General features: G+C 39.1%; 4 protein-coding genes across 7 annotated transcripts; 2 read left to right on the top strand and 2 right to left on the bottom strand.

Moving 5' to 3' along the window:
• Positions 1 to 1,397: 1,397 nt before the first annotated feature.
• On the top strand, positions 1,398 to 3,712 carry orai1b (ORAI calcium release-activated calcium modulator 1b). Its single transcript, XM_044013028.1, has 2 exons — positions 1,398 to 1,738; positions 2,688 to 3,712. The coding sequence occupies exons 1-2, from the start codon at positions 1,625 to 1,627 to the stop codon at positions 3,243 to 3,245; spliced, it is 672 nt and encodes a 223-aa protein (XP_043868963.1). The 5' UTR covers positions 1,398 to 1,624; the 3' UTR covers positions 3,246 to 3,712.
• On the bottom strand, positions 3,489 to 6,727 carry morn3 (MORN repeat containing 3). Of its 4 annotated transcripts, none has more exons than XM_044013027.1 (6): positions 6,622 to 6,727; positions 5,542 to 5,732; positions 5,268 to 5,425; positions 5,025 to 5,184; positions 4,740 to 4,924; positions 3,489 to 4,632 (listed from the first exon to the last, which is right to left on the bottom strand). In XM_044013027.1, the coding sequence occupies exons 2-6, from the start codon at positions 5,684 to 5,686 to the stop codon at positions 4,582 to 4,584; spliced, it is 699 nt and encodes a 232-aa protein (XP_043868962.1). In that variant the 5' UTR covers positions 5,687 to 5,732; positions 6,622 to 6,727; the 3' UTR covers positions 3,489 to 4,581. The 4 variants fall into 4 exon arrangements, with proteins under 4 accessions (XP_043868962.1, XP_043868961.1, XP_043868959.1 ...); XM_044013026.1 differs by having other exon boundaries at positions 5,542 to 5,706; XM_044013024.1 differs by having other exon boundaries at positions 5,542 to 6,727.
• A 237-nt stretch (positions 6,728 to 6,964) lies between these two features.
• Positions 6,965 to 17,322, top strand: tmem120b (transmembrane protein 120B). Its single transcript, XM_044012342.1, has 12 exons — positions 6,965 to 7,109; positions 9,831 to 9,949; positions 11,034 to 11,150; positions 11,243 to 11,302; positions 11,399 to 11,494; positions 11,587 to 11,676; positions 11,995 to 12,060; positions 12,150 to 12,211; positions 13,843 to 13,935; positions 14,172 to 14,236; positions 14,748 to 14,816; positions 15,023 to 17,322. Exons 1-12 carry the CDS (start codon positions 7,047 to 7,049, stop codon positions 15,137 to 15,139), a joined length of 1,017 nt encoding a protein of 338 aa, XP_043868277.1. The 5' UTR covers positions 6,965 to 7,046; the 3' UTR covers positions 15,140 to 17,322.
• Positions 17,088 to 21,913, bottom strand: rhof (ras homolog family member F). Its single transcript, XM_044012343.1, has 5 exons — positions 19,908 to 21,913; positions 19,628 to 19,715; positions 18,736 to 18,845; positions 18,282 to 18,416; positions 17,088 to 18,170 (listed from the first exon to the last, which is right to left on the bottom strand). Exons 1-5 carry the CDS (start codon positions 20,043 to 20,045, stop codon positions 18,006 to 18,008), a joined length of 636 nt encoding a protein of 211 aa, XP_043868278.1. The 5' UTR covers positions 20,046 to 21,913; the 3' UTR covers positions 17,088 to 18,005.
• Between the last annotated feature and the right edge of the window lie 1,142 nt (positions 21,914 to 23,055).

Below are 23,055 nucleotides of genomic sequence, written 5' to 3'. Positions count from 1 at the left end.
TAGCACTTTACATCCAATGTTAATAGCACTTTATTAACAGCTGTATTTTTATATATATAAGTGTATGTGAGTATGTTTGTATGTGTATTTCCTCCTTCATGTAACTTTTGTATTTTTGTGAGCTCTCATGTTCCTAAATATGTTTTTGTTTCCCTGAATGTATTTTCAATTTTATCCCTTGTAAAAATCAACCTGCCATGGGACTACAGGCAGAAATTAGACTCAGGCTACAACCTAGTATCACTATTTTTATAACATTTTACTTAAGTACAAGTAAAAGTCAGTCAGTCAGTCATCATCTACCGCTTTATCCTCCACCAGAGGGTCGCAGGGGGTGCTGTGCCAATCTCAGCTACATCGGGCGATGTAGGGGTACACCCTGGACAGTTCGCCAGTCCATCGCAGGGCCACACACAGCTAGAGACAAACAGTCATTCACTCTCACACTCACTCCTATGGTCAATTTAGAGCGTCCAATATACCTAATCCCCACATTGCATGTTTTTGGACTGTGGGAGGAAGCCGGAGAACCCAGAGAGAACCCACGCACACACGGGGAGAACATGCAAACTCCATGCAGAAAGGCCCTTGTTCCAACCGGGGCTCGAACCCGGGTCTTCTCGCTGCAAGGCGAGAGTGCTAACCACTACATCACCGTGTGACCACAAGTAAAAGTACCGGTCAAAAATATACTTTTTAAAGTTAAAGTAAAAAAGCAGCTTGTTCAAAATGTACTCAGAGTAAAAGTTACTTAGTTACTTTTTTAACAACATTGATGTTCTTTCTTGTTTTTCTATGCTAAAAAGGACAAGGGGATACAAATCTCAGGTTAATTGTTTTTAATTAAAGGCAAATCTTTACAAAATAAAATATGTGAACACATAATGTATCATTCAAAATGGTTCGTAAAGGTCACAAATGTTTTAACTTTCTCACTCACTCTGGGACCTTAATTAGTGCCAAGTCACCTGTCCTCATCATTCATTCACCTGTTCACATCATTGACCTGTCCTCATCATTCACCTGTTCACATCATTCACCTGTCCTCATCATTTCCTGCCAAAGTTTACACAAGTACAAAAAAACGTACTCAATTACAGTGGTGCAAATAAATGTAATTAAAAGAAATATTTTACATTCTAATGTTTATTAATATGCATTGTCGCTTTCCTTAAAAAATAAAACAATAAGAAGAAAAGAAAAAAGAAAAAGAAAGAACTCTCAATATTTTTTGTTTGTTCTCGTTTTGTTATTTATTTTATTTTATTTTTAGTAAATAATTTAACTAATACTGCACACTAAAGGTTGTTAAACCAATATAAACGTAGTGCTAAGCTAAAGCCAGAATTCACCCCCATTAAAACAAACGTAGCTGACAGTAGCGGATGTTGTCGCGGTGGCGCACAGACTTGTGGGTAATGTAAGGTGCAGACTCGGCGTGCCGGAGAGTCTGGTCTGGAGGTGCCTGGTGGAAAAATAGCTTCCGCAGTTCTCGACGAGGGTGAAGTGTGCGCCGTTGTTATCGTTAGCATGTTGAACACTTGTTTGAATCGCGTCTCTCTTGAGTAACAGAAGGTAAAATAAAAAATAAAATAACAGTCCTCAGACGCGAAGACACGTCAGCATGAGTCTGAACGAGCATTCACTGCAGGCGCTGTCCTGGAGGAAACTGTACCTGAGCCGAGCCAAGCTGAAGGCTTCCAGCCGGACATCAGCGCTGCTCTCTGGATTTGCTATGGTAACAATTGTCTCCAAAACTACCCCGTCATTGCTCCACAGATCGGTCAGCTGTTAGACGTTATTTTTTAAACAGGTGTCTTTGCATGGTCAACGTGTCAGATAGAGGTTTTGATTTTTATCTTATTGTTAGTGACTGGAATGAACTTATTATTACTTGTTTATAAATGTGCTATTTTTTACATTTTGTTTTTATTGTACAATTGAACATCAGTGTAGACACAAAGTACTTGTTGTACATGTTATTATTTGATTATATTGTAAGCCTGGCTGGGAGAAGGCCAACATCTTGGTAAAAAGAAAAACTGCTACACATTATGTGAGGGCTCAGATACAAACATTCATGTTGGTCAACGAATTTAAATTTAACTTTAAAAGTCAAGGTTTAAAATAGAGTGCTGCTGTAGCCCATCTGCTACATGGTTGTTTACATTTGGTCTGCATAATGTTGCCTCTCTATCATTTCAAACCAGTCTGGTCATTCTCCTCTGACATAGAGACAGTGATGTGTGAAAATCCTTGTAGATCAACAGTTTCTGAAACAAACAGTCAGTTTCAAAGTCTTAAATCACCTTTCTTCTTCATTCTAATTCTTGCTGGGAACTCCAGCCGGTCACCTTGAGCGTGTCTACACGCCTGAATGCATAAAGCCATTACCATGTCCCTGATAAGATATTTGCATGAACAAGTCGTTGAATGAGTGTACCGAACAAAGTGATGTGTGAGTATATGAAACAACAGATAACTGAATAGGAAACATGCTTGTAATAATAGAAGGGGGAAAAGCAGGAGGCTAGCAACAGAAATGTTTAATGTTTTTCACATTTGATTGTCAGTGAGTCATATTTTGAAATGAGACTTAAATGATTGATGTTTATGATGTGATTTTGTTCCACGTGGCTATAACAGAAAAGAAAGTCTAAAGTTGTTTTCTGTCCCCTCCTTTCCAGGTGGCTATGGTGGAAGTACAGCTGGACAACAGCTATCCTTACCCACCCGCTCTCCTTATTGCCTTCAGTGCCTGCACCACTGTCCTTGTGGCTGTTCATCTGTTTGCTCTGATGGTCAGCACCTGCATCCTGCCCAATATAGAGGCTGTCAGTAATGTCCACAACCTCAACTCTGTGAAGGAGTCTCCACACGAGCGAATGCACCGGCACATCGAACTGGCGTGGGCTTTCTCTACAGTCATTGGTACTTTGCTCTTTTTAGCTGAGGTGGTTCTCCTCTGTTGGGTCAAATTTTTGCCAATCAAGCCCAACAAGTCCAACAATAACACCGTTTCCTCTGGCGTTGCCGCTGCCATTACGTCCACCTCCATCATGGTCCCCTTTGGTTTAGTCTTCATAGTCTTTGCTGTGCATTTCTACCGCTCATTGGTCAGCCACAAGACGGACAGACAGTTCCAAGAGCTGGAGGAGCTTTCTAACCTCACCAGGCTTCAGAACGAGCTGGACAACAGAGGAGACTCTTCCATCTTACAGTCTCCAAGCTCACATTTTCCATAAAGTATGGTGGATTCAACCCAGAAGCCATGGCTTGGCTTCTCTCTTTTTTTTTCTTTTTTTTAACATGGATGAAGATGTATATCTCACATATCTGTGGTTCATTGAGTTTTGTGGAAAAAGTATTTTTTTTGAATGCTTGATCAACTGTGAACTAACAGACCTGCCAAGACGCATGTAATTTAAAATTCATGTCTTAACTGTGATAGTTGGGTGATCTCACATAACAATACAAGGAATCGTGTCTGTTGCTTGCTGCATTTATTTATTTTTGTGAACCACAAGTATTCAACTTTTAACTCCTTGTTCACTGTGCACATGATCTATTGTAGGTGTTCACTGCTTGCTTTTGTAACCCCTGTGTAGACCGTCTCCACAGAGGCCTAAAACTTGAATATTGTTTGAGCAAATTTGCTGACATGTTGTAGCGCACAGACTGTGGTTATGAAATAAACACTTTTTTACAGAAACAGGCTTTCATAGTTTCTGAAGTTACAAAGTATTAAGTCACATCCACAACATTTAAAGTTTATGAAATTATTTATGCAAATAATTCTTTTCTAAAGAATTTTCACTTAACATAACACATATTCCATAATCACATCTCATTGTGGAATAACTTATCTGTATAACACACTTCCCTGTGCTTCATTTTGTAAATTCACAATGAGCAAGCTGCGTTCCTTCATTCACTCTTAAGCAGTGCCATTGGAGTGCTTGTCTATCAAATCAATATTTACTATAACCTAACTTTGGTCTGGATAATAAAACTATTTAGTCACAATACAACATTTTCAAACCAGTTGATAACAGATAATGTCTGAGTTAGAGGAGGTAGACCTGGAGATTCAGCTGGAGATTCATTTGTTAATGTTCAGAAAGCAGAACATTGTGATCTAGCTGGTTGGATGCAGATATTCAGATAAGAAGAGGCGATTGTCCTCTAATTGTGGAAACAAACTAATTAAGTAATCCGTTAAACTCTTAATAGTATCAGAGCTTTCCTAATGAATAATTAAGAGTGGCTTGTTTATCAGCTAACAGCTAATATCAGCTAATATAACAAAGTCTAATAGTTGCCAGTGAATACAATAAAAAATATTTAACATGTACTAAATGTATCATATAAACCGCTTGGTTAGCCTGTGAACGTGTAATTCAGCACCGTTATTTTATTTTATTTTTCTATTTTGATTGGAATGTTAAATCATAAAAGATTGTTCCACAGAAAAATATTTGAGTGTAAATATTTTTGTCTAAATACTGAGATGTTATTTTGTTTGTGCATTGGGTGAAAACTTGCTGTTGATCCTCTTGTTGTTCATCAGTATCGATCAATTCACACTGACCGGGCTTCCTTTAAAACTAACTCTGCATCCACAAGACCTAGCTTGAAAAAGAAGATAGAAGAAGTTTCAATTGTGCTTTTGTTGTACATGGTACCATCATTTAAATAAATAAACCAACCTAGTAGTAGCCACACTCATAATATCATACCTTTGGAATTGGATATTTTGTTGGCATTGGTGCGTTATCCCTCCCACAATCAGTCAGGGTCCCACATTTTGCCACTCCATCCACCCACAATCCTTTATATAGCTGCCCTTTGTCAGAATAGTAGAACTTTCCATCACCGTTCCTCTTGCCATATTGCCAGGCACCTTCATACCAATTCCCATTTGCTTGGACACAAATAAGAAAGTGAAGAGTTTAACCCAGATCCCACCATGCCATAATATCTGTGTTTGATCCAGAAAATGTATTTAAAACAAATAGCTTTACCAAATTGAATAATGCCTTGGCCATGACACTTATCCCTCATCCACTCTCCCTCGTAGATATCCCCATTCTTGTAATAGATTTTTCCCCAGCCACTCCTTTGTCCTTCACTCCACTCCCCCTCATAAACGTCAGAGTTACTGTAGGAGAAGGTCCCTTCACCCTGAGGGGGATAGAAAATAGTGCAAAAATATCACAGAGTAACTACATCATGTGGTCATATGAAAGTATATGTCTGATACATACATGCTTCTTTCCATTTTTCCACGTTCCACAGTACTTTCTGACATATTTGTTTGTTTCTGGCAGTAGTTCACTGTAGGTACCGTATCCGTCATATTTGCCAAATTTCCACTCTCCGTTATAAATGGCACCAGACGTCCTCCAAATCTGAGTTCCCTTCCCTTCCATAAATTTTCAAGCATAAACAATGGATTAAAGGGTAATGAATTAATTAAAAATTTAAAATCAACTATAACCAGGTGTTCAGAAATATGCAAACTGTCAAAAGAAATCTCACCATGTTTCTTGTTGTCCTGCCATTCACCAGTGTATTCATTCCCAGTGGGTGAGTAAACTGTGTGTCGCAGTCCACATTTCTGCGACTTCACGTCCAGCTGTCTTGTCAGTGGTTCATTTTTCTGAGGTGTCTTAATATAAGGCATGGCTGGAGGCAGCAATGAAGCTTTCACCCCAAATGTAAAAAACAAACTCATTTTATAAAGAAAAAGAAAGAAGAAAGAAAAAAAAAACATCAGATCAATAACAATGTGTTTATTTATCAGTTTATTGTTGAACACAATTAAGTTTGTATCTTTTTGTTTAGCATGCACATGATTTATTTTAATGCTCACCACTTCCAATGGAAATGCCTTCTATTAACTTTCACTGAACCGCTGCCAAAACGTGAATATTGACTGAGTTTATTTGCTGGTATGCATATATTTGCTGTATGCTGTATGTCATAGACTATAGATGACAACTATAAAAGGGAAAAACTCTGCATTGCAAGAATCAAATACAGGAATAAATACAACAATAAAAATGTCTAGCATGTGCAGCGTGTGTAATGCAATTCACAGATTTGATAAAAACATAAAATATCCTTGTGTAAACAAAAACACCACACCACATACACTACATGTAAGTTGTAGCATGTCTCGTTGATTTTGAAGATAAGGTAATATAGTGCAGAGACATAAGCAAACTAAACTTTAGTTTGCTGAACATCAGTGTGTAAAGAAAAAAGAAAAGAAACCAAAACATTTTAACATATTAAAGAAATCTAGATATAATACTATACAAACGTGCTAATTAATACTTGGCCATTTTTTTGTGATTTTACTACCCTCTAATTTAAAAAAGAAAAGTGACACTGGTTAGATTTAAATAACATAGCTATAAATAATCCAATGTATAGTGTTACATTTCTATCAACAATATTCAAGCACCAATTCTGCTTTGGGCCCCAGAAAGTCTTGGACCGGCCCTGATATGGTGCAAACAAATGCATGATAAAGTTTAATCAGTTGTTTTCTGACCTGTCTATCTAACAACTCTGTAACTTTGCACCAGGTAGGAAGGAATATCAAACACTTACCCTTTGTGTATTCAAGTCTTAATATGTTGCGACGTAATTAATTAATATAACTTCGTCAAGAAGCGATCCAAGCTAACAGAGTTGACCGGAGTCCTGAGTTGGGTGATCGTTGTATCCTAGCAACGTAGCGCAGTGAAAGCCGAGTAGGTGGAAGTTTTTTTGTTTTGTTTTTTTGAAAATCATTTTTAAACGGATCTATTGTGTCAGACTTAGACACGAGTCGTTTAAATCAGTCATTAAAATATGTATAATACATTTCTATGTGTTTTATTGTAAAGTCTGTCCTGCATACTGTAGTAGTAAGGTTGTGGTGTGCGCGTGCGCAGTGCAGTTAAACGTGAGATTGAACGGTCACTGTGGAGGAGAAGCGGCAGAGCCAGACCGTCCTCTCTCTGTCTCCTCACTACACCGGCTGCTGCAGCACGATGTCCAAACCGAAGTTTCAGACGGAGTGGGAGGAAATTGAAGAGGAATACCAACAACTGCAGGTGATAGTAGACACTGACAGACGAATAGAGCTTCGTCTGTCGTAGATGTTGTGTGTCGTGAATGATGCCACTGACTGTAGTGGCGTGTTTTACTGGAGCTTTCCCATTCGCCATTCATTCTCGACTCAGCCTTAAATCGAGCTAAGATATAAAAGTTAGCAGCACATTTGATGTCACAAGTTATGCTTCACTGGAAGTGTATAACCTGTCACTTTACGGCAGTGTCCTTGTGTTTTAGCTGCTAATCTTAGCAGCAGGTTGCTTGACTTTAATATGGCTAAAAAAAGAAGCTACAGAAACTTAGCTAACCCCGCACACACTGCAGCACTGTGTGGCTCGTGAATGTGAACGACTGCTACAAAAGTTGAATTACTACGCGTGTTAGTTATCGATGCCTTGCTTTTGTAAATTATTTCCTAGACACTGAGTGAACACACCCCCATGCATCATCACTACCGTGCTAGCTCGTTTTAGCTAGCTAGCTAACTTGAAAACATTACCTACATTATTATACATGCATAATAATAATTCAGCTTCAATAATTTATGCCAAAGCACAGTAATATAAGGCGCAAATACAGTAAAGTTAGAGTTAAATACTGCATTTATATTACATTATAAATCACAGTAATGCTGTGTAGGGCAGAGCTACTGTGAAGTTACAGTGAACAGTTTTAAATGCAGTCATTTATTACAAAATAAAACTGTCACTTACTGTGAAAGTACAGTATCATGACACAGTAATTAATTGCTGCAAATAATCACGCATTAAAAAGTAGCCTTTAATATGCAGGCAAAGTACAGTCAAATATTTTCGGTTAAAAACCAAGAAATGTTTTGGCAAATGACTCACTTTGATTGTATGCATGTTAATTAATGCATTTACTCAAAAATCACACGTAAAAGGCAAGGGCTAGGTAAAAAATATATCATTGTCCCTCCTCATGCAATGCAATAATTTATATTTTAATAAATGAATGCGCTCTAAAGTAAACAGTTCCTCTCTATTGTGATATTATGGGTATCATGGACCATGCATCACGTATCATGTCATGATTCCACACCTACAAAAGTCTGGTAACAGTAAATTTGTTTGGTGAGAGTGAATTGTTGTTCGTCTCTGTATATGGCTCTGTGATGTACTGGTGACCTGTCCAGGATGTACCATGCTCGTCACCCTATGTCAGCTGGGATTGGTGGTAGCTTTCCCTGTGTTCCTCATGTGGAGGATAAAGAGGTAGAAAATGGATGGATGAACCTCCTTAAAAGTCTTCCACAACCCAGGATCTGGGAATGACTGCAAACATAGAATGAAGGAGAGAAAAACAATTAAAGTATTAATATAGCATGAAGAAAACATTACACCCTAAAAGCGCTGAAAATTATTGAAAGGTAAAATTCAGACACAGAGTCCTATAAAAGCACACTTGTCCTTTTATAGAAAAAAAGAAGGAATTTTTACAGGGGAGAATAAGCTTGCCAAATAGATCTCAGGTGACTGTTCCAGAGAGCGGGTGCTTGAACTGAAAATGGTGTTAGAAGATCAGCAATATATTTAGCTGCAATTCTGGATGGGGCTATAAAGTCTTTAAATGAATTCTAAAACTTGTTGGAAGTCAGGGTAGAAGTAATGTGTTCCTTCTGTTGGTTTAAGCATGTGAGGAGAGAGCATTGCCGTCGTCAAACATGAGGAAATTGAGGCAGGGATAATGATGTCAAAGTTTGTCCTGATATGAATGAAGGCGTCGTAAACATGAACTGTGCTACCACCGTCTCTCCTCATAAACCTGAGACATGGATGAGTGATTCAAACCTCAAAACCTAACAAATCTGGAGCTGCTCCACAGGGAAGCACAATGAAGCTGCTAAGCAACTGTCGTGGGATTTTCTTCAGTGAAGCTCACATTTCCTGTATAACCGTCTTCAGTTTTCCCACCCACTCTACATACATACCTTATCTTACCATTTGTGCTTTTCCATATTCAAGTTCAAAACTCTAGGCTGTGGATTTGATGAGATTCAAACTGTTGTTTGATTGACCTTTAGTAAACCCTGTTTGCAGAAGGCTGTGCACATGTTGACATTACTGATGAGGGGAAAAAAACTGTCATGTGATACACCTACAGTACCATTGAAAGCACAGTGACCAGTGTGGTGTCCCATCGTTTGCTTCTCCTTTGAAAGGTCAGGAGGATCTGCTTCGAACCGTAGTAAAAAAGGACACAGGAGATGATATTTTATTTCAAGTTCAGACTGCTTCTTCATTTTGACACAACTAACTAAGACTGACCTCCGATTTGTATTTTTTTATCCTTGACGTTCATACTCTGATCTCATCTACCGGTAGATGTGACCAAAACTTTTAAGTCGAGTGTGGAAAATGTGGTTTTGCTTAACCAGCATAAATGCGTGCAAACCAGGCGTTGTATTTCATCACATTAGAGTCATGGACTGTTTGCACTGAGACAGAAGGATGAAACGAGATTTCACAGCAGGAAGTGTTTACATCTCCACTGAACAGAGACTCTTTTCACTGTTCTCCACTGAGAATGTGTTAAACTTGGCAAAGGTTTTATTGAGCTTACGCCACAATCTCTCAAAAGTAATTTTAGTAGAATGTGACAAATTGATCTTATCCTGTGATAATTTTAGCAGCAGTACAGCAGACATTCCTGCACTTTCAAATTGTATTTGTTCATTTTTGCATGCGTTTCATCCCCAGGAAACTCACAAAGTATACAGACAAAAGCTCGAGGAGCTCACCAATCTTCAGACAACATGCAGCAGCGCCATCAGTAAACAGAGAAAATGCCTGAAAGACCTGAGGCACAGCTTATCCAAGTACGTATTCTCTTGATCAGTGACATGAAACACCACATTTTTCACTTTCAGAGTATATTTGCTATAGAGCTGCAACAATTATTCAATTATTAATCATTTACTAAATGAATCATCAACTATTTTCTAGTTTTCTGGTTTTTCAGCTTCTTAAATGTGAAGATTTTGTGGTTCTTTGCTTCATATAACAAAGAAATCATTAAAACTGAATAAAACAACTACTCGATTAATTGAGAAAATCGTTAGTTATCTTGTAGCTCTAATTTGCCATGTGATGAAAAACCTATTTCCACTGGACCCACATGATGATCATCATGCATTGTTGCCTTTAAGGCACATGTTGTGGACGTGTCAGCATGATGGTTGATATTTTATCTCCACTTTAAAAAATGTTTTGCAGTAAATTCAACAGGATGAGGAAACAGTTTATGATCACACAAAATCTCGCCATATTAAAACAAACCCCAAGTCAAGGCGGAGTTATTGGATTTCTTCAGCTCAGCTGAACAACATGTTTACTCAGCAAATAAACGTTTGGCCAGTTTTTATTTCATTGCTGTTGTTTGTGGACATTTTATTTTAGTTATTTCAGGTAAATTGCAAACTTTACACAGAATCATTATCACTTGTTTGTGGTAACATATCTTGTAACACATCTTGTAACATATCATGGTATGGTTGAAAGCTGTGAAAAGATGCCTCAGAGTCAGGTCTTTAAATCCATCCAGTGAACTCATTTTAATCTGCTCTCAATCTGTTTTTCTGGATTTTAATACATTTTTATGTCTGGATTCTCATAGATTTTATGGATTTAATTGATGGATATTCTAACTGGTGGCACTAACTGGTTTTGTTTTCATTGACTGCCCTGCTGGTTTGACAAGTTGTCTTTTCTATTTCCTTGATATTTCCTGTATCTGTAATATACAGTGATGTTGCTTGTTTTCACTTGTAGTGGTTTTAAAAAGTACGGTATAATTAAAGACCAATCATTAGCATAATCATACTCAATCTTATGAGACGGAGTGTTCCGGAATTCTTCCTCTTGTTTACTTTTTCACTCACCAACATTGTGTCTTGTCTACAGATATGCAAAAACGTGTGAGGAGAATGATTTGAAGCTGGTGACAGACATCCAAACTCAAATGAAAGACAAGGAAAATGTATTCTTTGATATGGAAGCGTATTTGCCAAAGAGAAATGGGTCAGTTCATTTCTATGTCGCCTGTTTTATCAATGTCAGCTGTGACTTTAAGTCCTTTTATAATTATGTTTTTGCTCTCTTGTTGTTTCCAGACTCTACCTGAATTTGGTCCTGGGCAATGTGAATGTAACGCTCCTCAGTAACCAAGCAAAGTATGTGAAGTATTTTTGCCTCAGGACAACAATGTAGACTGGATTTGTGTGTATTTGTTGCATATTTTACCGGTGTTCTCTGTTTTCTTCTCACAGATTTGCCTACAAAGACGAGTATGAGAAATTTAAGCTTTACATGACGATAATACTGATGTTTGGAGCCATAACCTGCCTCTTCTTTCTCAACTATCGGTGAGCAAATCTTTCTGCCTAAAGCAGTTTTGTAATTAATGTTTGCACTTTTAAAGTGAGGCTCACTGTTTTATTTCCCCTGGTTTGTATAGTGTCACTGATGAAATCTTCAATTTTCTGCTCGTGTGGTACTACTGCACTTTGACCATAAGGGAAAGCATCCTCATGAGCAATGGCTCCAGGTGTGTTGCGACACTGTCGTTATTAGTTGTTTTCTTCTTCTGTGTCTTTTGTAAAAGCAAATTCATCCTTTATTATTATTATTTAGTTGCTAAATACTGAACAATTTCAATGTGCATCACAGTAGAAAGTCCCAGCAATAAGTAAATCATGGTGTATTGTCATTATCGTTACAGAATATTTTTATAATTATCACAACAATATAGTTAATTGTGGTTATTTCGGTCAGGATAATGGTGATATTACATTTTCATATTTCATATTCTACAGTGTTTGTTGTTATTTCTATTTCATAATTTAATCTCCTCACATTCTTTCAGGATCAAAGGTTGGTGGGTGTCCCATCATTATGTATCCACCTTCCTGTCAGGTGTAATGCTTACCTGGTGAGTCTGCTTTGATTCCACAGATTACTCAAATGCTGAAGCAGGGACGGCTGCTGTGTATTAATTCAATGCTGTGTATCGTCTTACAGGCCAGAGGGACCCATGTATCAGATGTTCAGAAGCCAGTTTCTTGCTTTCTCCATTTATCAGAGTAAGAATTTTTCAGTCTGTTTTACATATGTGGATCAAAGAGTACAGAGGTGATGATATTGTGTATTTCTTGACTAGTTTGATAAAGATTGTATCCTTTAAACAGCAGCAGCAGCAGTAACCTTGTGATTTTTAGAGAGCCTTGTGTTTTTGTTGCTGTTGATGACTTTGGTTGCGTGTAGCCTGATTCTGAGGTCAAGTTCACACACGTTCTGTCCTTCTGCGTGGTGCTTAAATGCTTATGGTTGATCACTGCTTTTAGACACCAGCTATAGGAGTACTGTTACAGTTGCATTGTTTTCACATGATGCATATTTTATTTACTAGTTGGCTAAATAACTAGCAGAATGATTTTTAATAATTAATTAATCTGCCAGTTAATTGATAGATTAATCAATAAACTTATTTCAGATTTCCTCCATGTTCTGGATAATAGTTCAAACCTCCAAATATTCAATTATCTGATAAGAAGAACCTCTAACTTTGACAAGTAATCAATCATTGACTCTTTTTTTTTTTAACATTTATCTTCTACTTGATTGTACCACGAGGGAACAAGTACATCATTAACTCAACAGTCATTAAAATAAGTATCCCGCAATTGAGATGCAAAGACATGTGTCAGATACTATCTCACAGTCTGCGAAGGCAGGAGCAAGTCCAGGACAAGATCACCCCGCAACACCGCTTTTGTTACGTGACAGTGAAAAGTCCATGACAGGCCTTTTTTTTATAACGTGTATTTAAGCTGCAGGATGACACAGCAATCTTTGGTAGTCGACACTAAATGTTTACACGGGCAGTTAGGTGTAAGGATGTAAGATAAATAGAGATGTCATTAATTTAGGATGTGATGTGTAAAATTTAGTTGAAATGGCAAATTGGAGATTAAATAATTATATATTTTAATGTTATTGTAACATTGTTATGTTATTGTTATATACTGTATATATATGCTTCCAATCGCCAATTTTTAACACTGTTTTTTTTGCAATGGACAATTTAAACATACTTTGTGTTTTAATCTAAGGTTACATAGGTTTTCCAACACTATTTTTTTTTACCTTTCTGATATAATTTCTAATGTATAATCAAAATATAATTGAATATTCATGCCCATTCTTAATTGTAGATGCTTTTTTTTTCTGTAAATTACCGCCTCACCAGAATAGAGAAGTGAGGTCACGTCCTGGCGGTTTACAGCCACTGCTTCAGTTTATCCCATGTAGACTCGCAGTGTGACAGCTAATGTGAGGAGACCTCACCTGACGAGTCACTCTTCATCGAGATAGTGTGGATACTGTTTTTTTGTGTGTGAGTGTGTCAGGCTTATGTTGTCCTAGTTTATATGTTTGTTTTTTTTACTCTTTTTCTTTTGTGGAAAGTAGATGTCACAATTGAATGACATAAACCTGTTTTAATGTGTATTTATTCAATACCATGTTACCATGGCATTGGGTCATGTTTTGTGTCTGTTAACGCAGGGAATTCTGAACAAAAACATGACTTTAAAAAGTCAAATTTGGATGTTTTCACCAAATTGTTCAGCCCTTGTGTAAAGTAACTGGTGTTAATCTGACGATGGTGATTGAGATAGATGTGTGTTTTTTTTTTTATCAATTCTTCCTGCAGGTTTTGTTCAGTTCCTCCAGTATTACTACCAGAGCGGCTGCTTATACCGACTGCGGGCTCTGGGGGAGAGAAATCAGCTGGACCTCACTGTGGGTAAGTTGGGGGGGCTATTTTTGGCGGAAGTCATTTTAATCATTTGAACTCAGCCATCTGGAACAGCAGGGGGGAAAATAGGGTAAAGGTGAGAGACGGAGGCGGTTGTTAATGTCGGTGACGACACGGTAACTTGAGTAAAAGGCCGCGGTAATTTTGCTGCTCAAACATCAACGAGGAGGATACAGGAATCACATTGTCCCAACACCGGTGTTCTTTGTTCTGTGTCTCCGCAGAGGGATTTCAGTCCTGGATGTGGAGAGGCCTCACGTTTCTTTTGCCATTCCTCTTTTTTGGCCACGTAAGTCAAAACACAACGTTTGTTTTCAAAAATTGAGCTGCAGCCTTTTTGCCTTCTTCCGTTCATTTAGTATCTGTGTGAATATTATAAAATGCCTCTGTCTGAAGAGCATGTAGTTCAGCAAATATGATAATTAGGTTCAGACTGCAGACAAATCTGTTTACATGAGATTTTGTTTTAGGCCGACTATTAATTAAAACTGATCGAATTGGATTAGTGTGTCCTATCTGCATGGTTTGCTTTGGTAATGACGTTTGGTTTGCTTTGGTAGAGACGTTAATGCGGCTTTCAAACACGGATGCAGAGAAATATTTAGGTTTATCATCTTCTCTCTTTCAAGTTTTGTTGCAGAACTGGATGTTTCTGGTTTGATGGAAGATCCTGGTCAGATTTTTAAAACCAATCTGTATATGCAAAAAAAAAACAGATTTGTTGTGGCAGTCTGAACAAGATGTGGATCAAACACTGTGGGACAACATAATGAAAGATAAAACCACTTGTTCCTTTGCAGTTTTGGCAGCTGTACAACTCAGTGACCCTGTTTCGCTTGGCAGGACACGACGACTGTAAGGAGTGGCAGGTAAGGATCGAAGTGCTATGTGATCCATTACTCTATTGTCAAGAATAGAATAGCTTTTATTTATTTAAGCACATTTTGTGGGCACATTTAATAAGGGTGACACTATTAGTTGGCCCCAAAGATGTGCAGCCAGTCTTTCTTAAACTAACCACTGTTCCTGACTATTTTTATCTCCTTGCTTCGTCTTGTCTTGAAATCTCTTTCAGGTATTTATGTTGGCACTGACATTTCTCGTCCTCTTCCTGGGGAATTTTCTCACCACGGTCAAAGTCGTCCATCACAAAATTCAGAAGAACCAGGAAAAGGTACAAAAGACGGACTGAGACCTAAACTCAACGAGACGCCTCAGATTCGTCAACGGCCAGTAACTTTGAAGCAACACGCACAAACAATCGCTCGTGAGACTGACCGCGGTGCCCGGGAAAAAGACAAAGCTGAAACCACTGTTTCTCTCAGGCTTTGATTACAGCGGCGGTGTCCCACCAGAGTATCCAGTGAACAAGCTTTTGCTTTCTAATGACTCTTTGTTGCTGTCGTTGCTGCTCAAGTCAATTTCAGCGCAAAGCGTAGTTCACCTTTTTTGTAGATGAACAGCTTTGCCGCTTATGTTCTGTGTATCAAATAGGTGAGTGGAAAGAATGCGTCTCATTCAGGTGTTTGCGTCGGTGCATGAGTCTGTGTGTCTGTGCGAGAACCTCTGTGTCAAATCATATGCAACTGAAGGGGAGTGGGTAGCATCGAGTTACAGAACAGGAATTTACAGACGGGACAACTTAAAGGGGCCATCGGAGCAGCTTCTGTCTGCCATTTTCCAAGTAGATATTCATTCTTGTGTTGTTTTTTATGACTGTGGCATAGGAGAGTGTTGGCTTAAATCTACTAGGTGTCCCTCTGTGCTGAAATCTGGTGACTGCCAGGGCCAAAGCTTATGCTTTACATTACTTTACATGAATTACAGGAGTCAGTGACCCCTCCTGGTCTAAGGATGGATTGTCTTATTTACCTTTAATTTGTCGCCCGTCTGTAGTTTGCCTCTCTGTCATGTACATACTTCATACTTCTGTGAAGTAGAAACAGTCAAACTGCCACTGGCACAAACATTTCTTTCTTAATTCATTTCCTAACGTAAAAGTAAAGTTCTCAACTATCATTTGTGCCGTTTCACAGCTAACCAGTATTTTTTTTGTCAGTAGTCAGTCTTTTAACTTTAAATCTTCATACTTGACAAATGGTAACCAAGGTTCAGACCCTGTTCAGACCTGGTATTATCATATGTCCTGAGTGATCCAATCACATGCAGATCTGGGTGTTCCCAATGTGTTGTTCTCAGATTTGATCACAATCTGTTTCTTCTCAGCTGACGTCCTCTGACCTGATGAAGTGCTATGTTGTTGTTGTTTTTAACACTAATCAAGTAATTTATTTAACACACTATTAACAACATAGGCTAAAGTGGACGGATGTGACAGTCGCACTTGTTCAAACATCATTTTGTTCCTCACAAATGGACATGATTGTCATCATTGTCGGTTAACGGAAGCCAGATCAGATCTCAGCTGTGGTCACAGGAGATGTATCATCAAGGTCACATTAACGCGCCGGGTGTGAACCGTGTCTGCATGTGTTCGGGTTTCACTGAGGACGGATGTTAGGACATTTCTTGTCGTGTGATTAATGTTTTCCAGGCTGGAGTTCCAGCTGGAGGCTGCTGTTTGTGTCGGGACTACCAGGTTAATGCTAACAGTTATTCCCTTCAGGCAGAATTTACATACGTTTATATTTGCATCCTGTGAACTTGCCTATCTGGCTCCGCCACTCGCATAAACACTGGTGTTACTGTCGTCCACTATCATGGTCAATAATGTGGCCCTACAAGCTTGTTCATATACTCTGTTCTGCTGTTGCAGAAGTGTATTACGATGCTTTACGATGCTGCTGTTAGCACTTGTACTGTGAGACCATGTTACACAATAATGATTACTAATGTGCTGGATTATTATTACTATTATTTTCTAATTCTGATCAATATACCAATTTAAATATGTTAAATGATCAAAGATACTGAGGGCATTGTTCTGTTTTGCTGTTGTTTGGTCTGGTTCACATTTCATCCTTGTTTATGTTCTTTGGTGGGGGTGTGGGGGGGAGTCGAGTGGGTTCAGTTAAACAGCTGTACTGTAGTGGTGTCGGGTCTCTGTTTTTCCCCTCTAGTCAACGATGATGGTGGCACTAGGTTTGTCATTTTTCTCCCATCGAGAGAGGGCTGCAGAATTCACGTATCACATTTATTGAAGCACGAGTCACAAACCACAGATGTAACATTTGATGTGAGCGCTGCCAGAATGCACATAACACATTTAAGACCCCCACCCCTCTCTCGTTGATCATGTAGCCATAAAACATCTTTCATCTTCAAGTTTGTAATTGGTGCCTGAGAGACGGTTGACAAATTCTCTGTACATTGTTGTAAAAAGTATTAAAAAAAAAAATGAACATGCAATTCAAATATTTTTTTTCTGTGTATTTTGTGCACCGAGACACGGAGGTCGTTGAATTTATTTGACAGTGATGCATTCAGGTTTTTACAACACTAGTGGGCACTGTTGGTAAAGATAAGAGCCCTCTGCTTCAGTTGACAAAACAGTTTTATCATTTGTTTTACTGTAAATGATCTAACCTTGTAGGGTGTTAACACGTTGTTACTTCTTCTCAAGCCTGAACAAGCTACAGTGCCGTTGTTATTGAATCTCGGTGTATTTGCTTTCTGCCAGCAGATTTTAAACCATATTATCAGACATTTAAACGCCGGCTGTAAAAGCCACAGGAAAACCCATGTTGACATAACACGAGGGAACTGTTCGGCTCCTCTAATAAATACATATCGGTTTGCAAATAGTGCAATGTTTAATCTTTTTAAAAAAAAATTAAAACAAGATTTAGAAAACATTTTCCCATAGAAAAGTTAACACATTCACCCAAGGAGTTTCAAGTTGTGTATAACACTATATCTCCATTCTGCAATGTCTTGCAAAACCGATTTTCCTGTTGCATCATTAGTCCTCCTTTCATTTGACAGCAAAAGGAAAACACTGTCATGATTCAGTGAGGCCCAAACATCCTGGGACATTACCTGAACATCCAAACTCTCTTAACACAAAATTAGACGGCCTTAGGTGCTCATCTTTGACCTCAGAGAACTACACAATTCCTCTTCCTCTTACACATCTTCTGTTTCCGACAGAAGGCCAGGGCCATCTTGGTGGCCTCTCTGAAAATGTCTTCTACGTTCTCCTGATACTTCGCCGAACACTCGAGGTAGAGCTCTGCTTTCATGTGCTGCCGGGTCTCCTCGGCCTGTATCCAACACCCAAAATAATGAGACTGTTAAACTGTGCAGAAGCTGCTTCCTCTAACCTCAAGTCAAAGGCCAGTAAATGAATGCATGCACACTGTGCGAGGCCTCACCTGTGCGTACGTAATGGGACTCAGATTCAAGGCCTTCAGTTTCCTCGTACACTCCCTGTCCTTCCTGAGGTCAGTCTTGCAGCCAATCAGGATGACCGGTATGTCCTGACAGAAATGCTTCACCTCTGGGTACCACTGTGATTTAAACAACAACAACAACAACAACAACAACAACACTGCATTATTAATACAAGGATTAGATTCAATGATTGTATGAAGAGAAAGTGTTGCAGTGCAGTGTTCGGTTTCTTGCATGCGCAAGGTCAATGTCCACGACCGCACGAGTTAATCATAGTTAAAAGAATGCAGACGACACCAGACCCTAACAATCATTGACAAAGTCAATTTGAACAGCAAAACCCTGAAACTGCCTTTGACCGCGCTGACATTGTTCTTTATCTGCATGTGAAACTTTGTGTGTGTGTTTTTGTCTACGCGCCGCAGAAGTGATTACCTTTATCATGACGTTCTCAAAGCTGGTGGGGTTGGTCACATCAAAGCAGACGATGACCAGATTGGCCTCTTGGTAAGAGAGTGGCCGGAGTCTGTCGTAGTCCTCCTGTCCTAAAACAAAAGAGAAAGAAAGAAAGGTGTAACCTTTGTGTTCAATGACGGATAGAAAGACAACGACTCAAAAAAATACTACATATGTTACTGTGAAGACGTTTAAAACCACATCCTGGCTTCGGCTTCCTTATCCGCTGGTGTAAGCTGCTGCAGCATTATAGAAGATAAGTTGACATTTTGGTCTTTCCTGAAAATGAAATGACTTCAGCTTGTCACTTCACAACAAACAATTCAGTCTTTATGTTCCATAGAGGTACAGCAAAACAAATGGGATACGTTTGGTATGTAAAAATAGTTGACATTGAATATAAGACCACATATCCTATTTACCAAATATCAACACACGCAGAGATTATATTTGATAAATGCATAAAGTCAAGCATCATGAGAGGTGACATGAACTTTCAGTGCAGGTTTCTTCACCAAAAGCTTGTGATTAGTGAGAAACAACTTGTCAGTTCCTTAAAAAAAAAGGACTGTGATGACGCTCTGGTGTGACTGTCAAACCTTTACCACTTCCTCTGTGTCGCTCAGTGTCGGAATAAACCAGACACACTGTTGGCATTGCTTACATATCTAAGAAGATACTGCTTATCACTATAAAGTAATTCCTCCCAACTCTGTCAGTGTGTGCTTCTTTATCAGTTTCGGTTACACTTCTGTGTGCTTGGATGTTCAAAACCCTGTCTTTTCACATAAATTCAATATATGCCACACTGAGACACTGATTTGCCGATCTTAAACCCACAGCACAGGTGACTTTGAATTGAAAGACTTACCAGCTGTGTCGTACAGCTTGAGAAGTATCTCTTTTCCTCCGAGAGAGATTGTGGTGGAGTATTTTTCAAACACTGATGGTGCATATTTCTGTTTTCGACACCCAGGGAAGAGACAGGAGAAACATGTTTATTTCATTGTACAGTTATATACTCACTCAGTCTGTTATATGTGTCAAATTTCTTCCTAATAACATGACATTCTTTCACATTTATCCTCAGAAACTGTGATATATAATATAAAGAAATGAGGTACATTAGAAGGCAATGAAGCTCCTCTTACCTCTGGAAAATCTCCTTTCGCATACACCATCAAGAGAGATGTTTTCCCGCATCCTCCATCACCAACAATCACAATTTTGAGTTCTTCTACCTTCTTCTTTGGGGGACCAGTACCAGCAACGGCCCCATTTTGTGTCATTTTGCCTCCAAACAGTCACAGAGATGCCAGCCAGAACAGGACTGATGATAATTGTTTTTCCCCCCACGTTTAGGTCAAATACATGTTGAAACCCTATATTTGGAAAAGCTGAGATGGTTCTCAGGCAGTGAGCTGAGAGAGGAACAGACAAGTCTCATGTTTTACCAGGTAGCTGCTCATCACTTCCTGTTCCTGTCACATCAAAGCACTTTCCAGTTGACCCCCCCTGCACGCTTTCCTCCTGCACTGTTGCCGGTCTTCTTAGAGAAGCAGCATCTCTGGGTATGAGTATCTGCAGCCGCAACAGCAGCGAGCGAGACTGCACATGTGGATTATCTGAGTGTGGCTGAAGCTACTTCCTCTATGAATGCCTTCTCTCTCTTTTCTTTTTTTCATTTAATGGGTGGTTACTCGAGGTGAAGCTCTACCTCCATCCACAGGGGTGTGCATGATAAAAACAATGGAAATGCCAAGGATGAGTCAGCGAGTTGGGCTGACGAGATCATTAATCAGATCTCTTTACTGTTAAGTGTTAAGTCTGGTGGAGGCTCTGGTGACAGTGAATGGGACTGAATGCTGCTTTTGATACAACAACATTGTGACTGGTGGGATCTTCTCTCAGACACAAGCACAGGTAAAACCATCAGCCCCTCCTCTTCCTCTCAGATGAAGCTCTTTTCATATCCTTCTAATATTCTACTGTGTACCAAGCACATGCCAGTTTGACCAAATGTGGTTATTTCATTGCATCTTCATGGGAAAAACTCCTTTGAGTGGAATCCACCAAATAATAGAACAGGACAAATGTAATTATAGGATTTAAACTGATTAAATTCATCGCATTGGAAAGAGTATCCAAGCATAGAGTTATCAGATTAGGAAATGGTACACTTCATCTGATTAATGTTTATCTGTTGTTGTTGGGGTTTTTTTTATCCATGTGATTATTTTTAGGCATCGTTACTGTACAAGGACGATGTCATGCGTCAAAGCAGTGACATCACAAGTTGGGCGTCAGGACAAACTGTTCGCTCTCTCTCTCTCTCTCTCTCTCTCTCTCTAACACACACACACACATCCCAGGGTGTAATGTATCCAATGAAAATGACTTAAAGTGACTGAGTTGGAGAGAACATTGTGAGAAATTGCACGGTGTCTCTTATTTACACTGCAACACATTCTTTTTTTCAAATGGGACTCCGATGGGAGACGAAGGTGAGGTAGTGACCAATAACTTCAAAGATTCACATTCAACACTGCGTTGTTTTGACAGTAACTGTGTATCGAATGATATCCATGCAATAAAATGACATTTTGAACAAGTCTGTAGGTCACCATGGGTGTCAGGAGAGAGCAGTTGAGTGTGGATGTAAGAATGGTTTCTTCTCTAATGGATCATCATCCGTCATTATGCATATGAGTAAATTCTAACACACTATTAACAATTTTTGGAGGTTACATTTGACTTGTTTGGTTAAGGATGGATGTAGTTATAGGTGATGGGGTGGGAGTGTATACATTTTTTTGGAGAAAGCTGTCTCTTTAAGGGGAGATGTTGTCTCTGCCTTTAGCCTATTTTAAGCAAACACACACACACAAGTAACTATTCCTGAAAACACTTGCACTTGTACAACCAGATGATCCTATCACCTTGTCGAGGCATGTTGCAGGACAACATGCCGTGACAAGGCAGGACAACATTGTCTCACTGTCAATGTTAAGAGTGGTTTCCAGTGTTGCAAGACAGATTGGGTTACTGTTTTAAACCTATAAGGCCTACAATCATTTAAGGTTAGTACATTCACCATGAAATTAGAACCACAAACTGCTTCAGTTTCCACAACAAAACAAAAGGAAATTGGCATGTAATCTATTTATTTAAACACCTTTAAAAACACATACAAAACATAGGTATGCCCAGTGAAAAAGAAAACAAACTAAAAACACAAACCATTACACTAACATGCAAACAGAGAGCTACAAAGATGAGAGGGGGGGAAAAAACAATTAGCTTCAATTATAATAAGTACAATACCACCATTTTGAAGAGTCCTGGAATAAGCAATTCAAAAAGCTTCAAAGAGCTGAAGATTGATTCAGGGAACAATCCATCAGAATAAAAGCCTGCTCATACAAAGACAGAGAGAAAGGGAGAGAGAGAGAGAGAGAGAGAAACTGCACTGCCTGTTTTTCTGCCTCCAGAAAACAGCTACACACCTCCTTTAAACGTAGGGTACTGCACATTATATAGCTATGTAAAAACCCTGTATAATAGTAAAAAAATGAGTGCTTTTTTGACTCACAAGGTGAAACTGGCAGCCTGAAATATGAATATCTCTATGAAGGTTATTAAATTGTCCTTTAGGGTGTACAAAATGTCCACACACGTAAAAGCCCCATGCTCAGTAAGTGGATAAACAAGAACAATTGTCAAAAAAAAGTAGTTAGTCATTCGCCCTTCAGAGAGACAGCTGTCCAGAGAGAAGAGGCCAATCTTCAGTGTGGAATATTCCAGACTGTCAGCAGCGCGCAAAACTGAAAGGCGCAACCCACCGGGGAGGAGTTCTTCCTTTCCCCCCCTCCCCCCTTTTCTCTAACAAAGCTCTATAAATATCACTATTATCGGATTCACACAGAGCCCCCCCCACACACACACCTGATATCACATGTTCACCTTTGCAACACAAACAACATTTGATCGCCACTGAACTGAATAAGCGTACGTAAAGTGATGATCTAATAAGGAAGGATTGAGAGAGGGAGAGAGAGGGAGTGGGGGAGGAGCAGGAGGAGCGGTGTTTACAGCCTCGTGACCTGCAAATGGAGGAATTTGCACATTAGGCAAACCGGAGCTGGAAAGAAGAACAGGACCAACAGGCCTCACCAAACAAAAACGACTACAACGACCTTCTGTGTCCTGGAACGCACTGTGCACACGCTCACACACATACACAAACACAACGCAACACCGCGCGTAAAAGGCACCATGTTGTGGATATCCCCACACACA

Source organism: Solea senegalensis, linkage group LG21 (genome assembly GCF_019176455.1).
Source record: "Solea senegalensis isolate Sse05_10M linkage group LG21, IFAPA_SoseM_1, whole genome shotgun sequence".
Lineage (NCBI taxonomy): Eukaryota > Metazoa > Chordata > Actinopteri > Pleuronectiformes > Soleidae > Solea > Solea senegalensis.
This window is presented reverse-complemented; position numbering and strand designations above follow the sequence as displayed.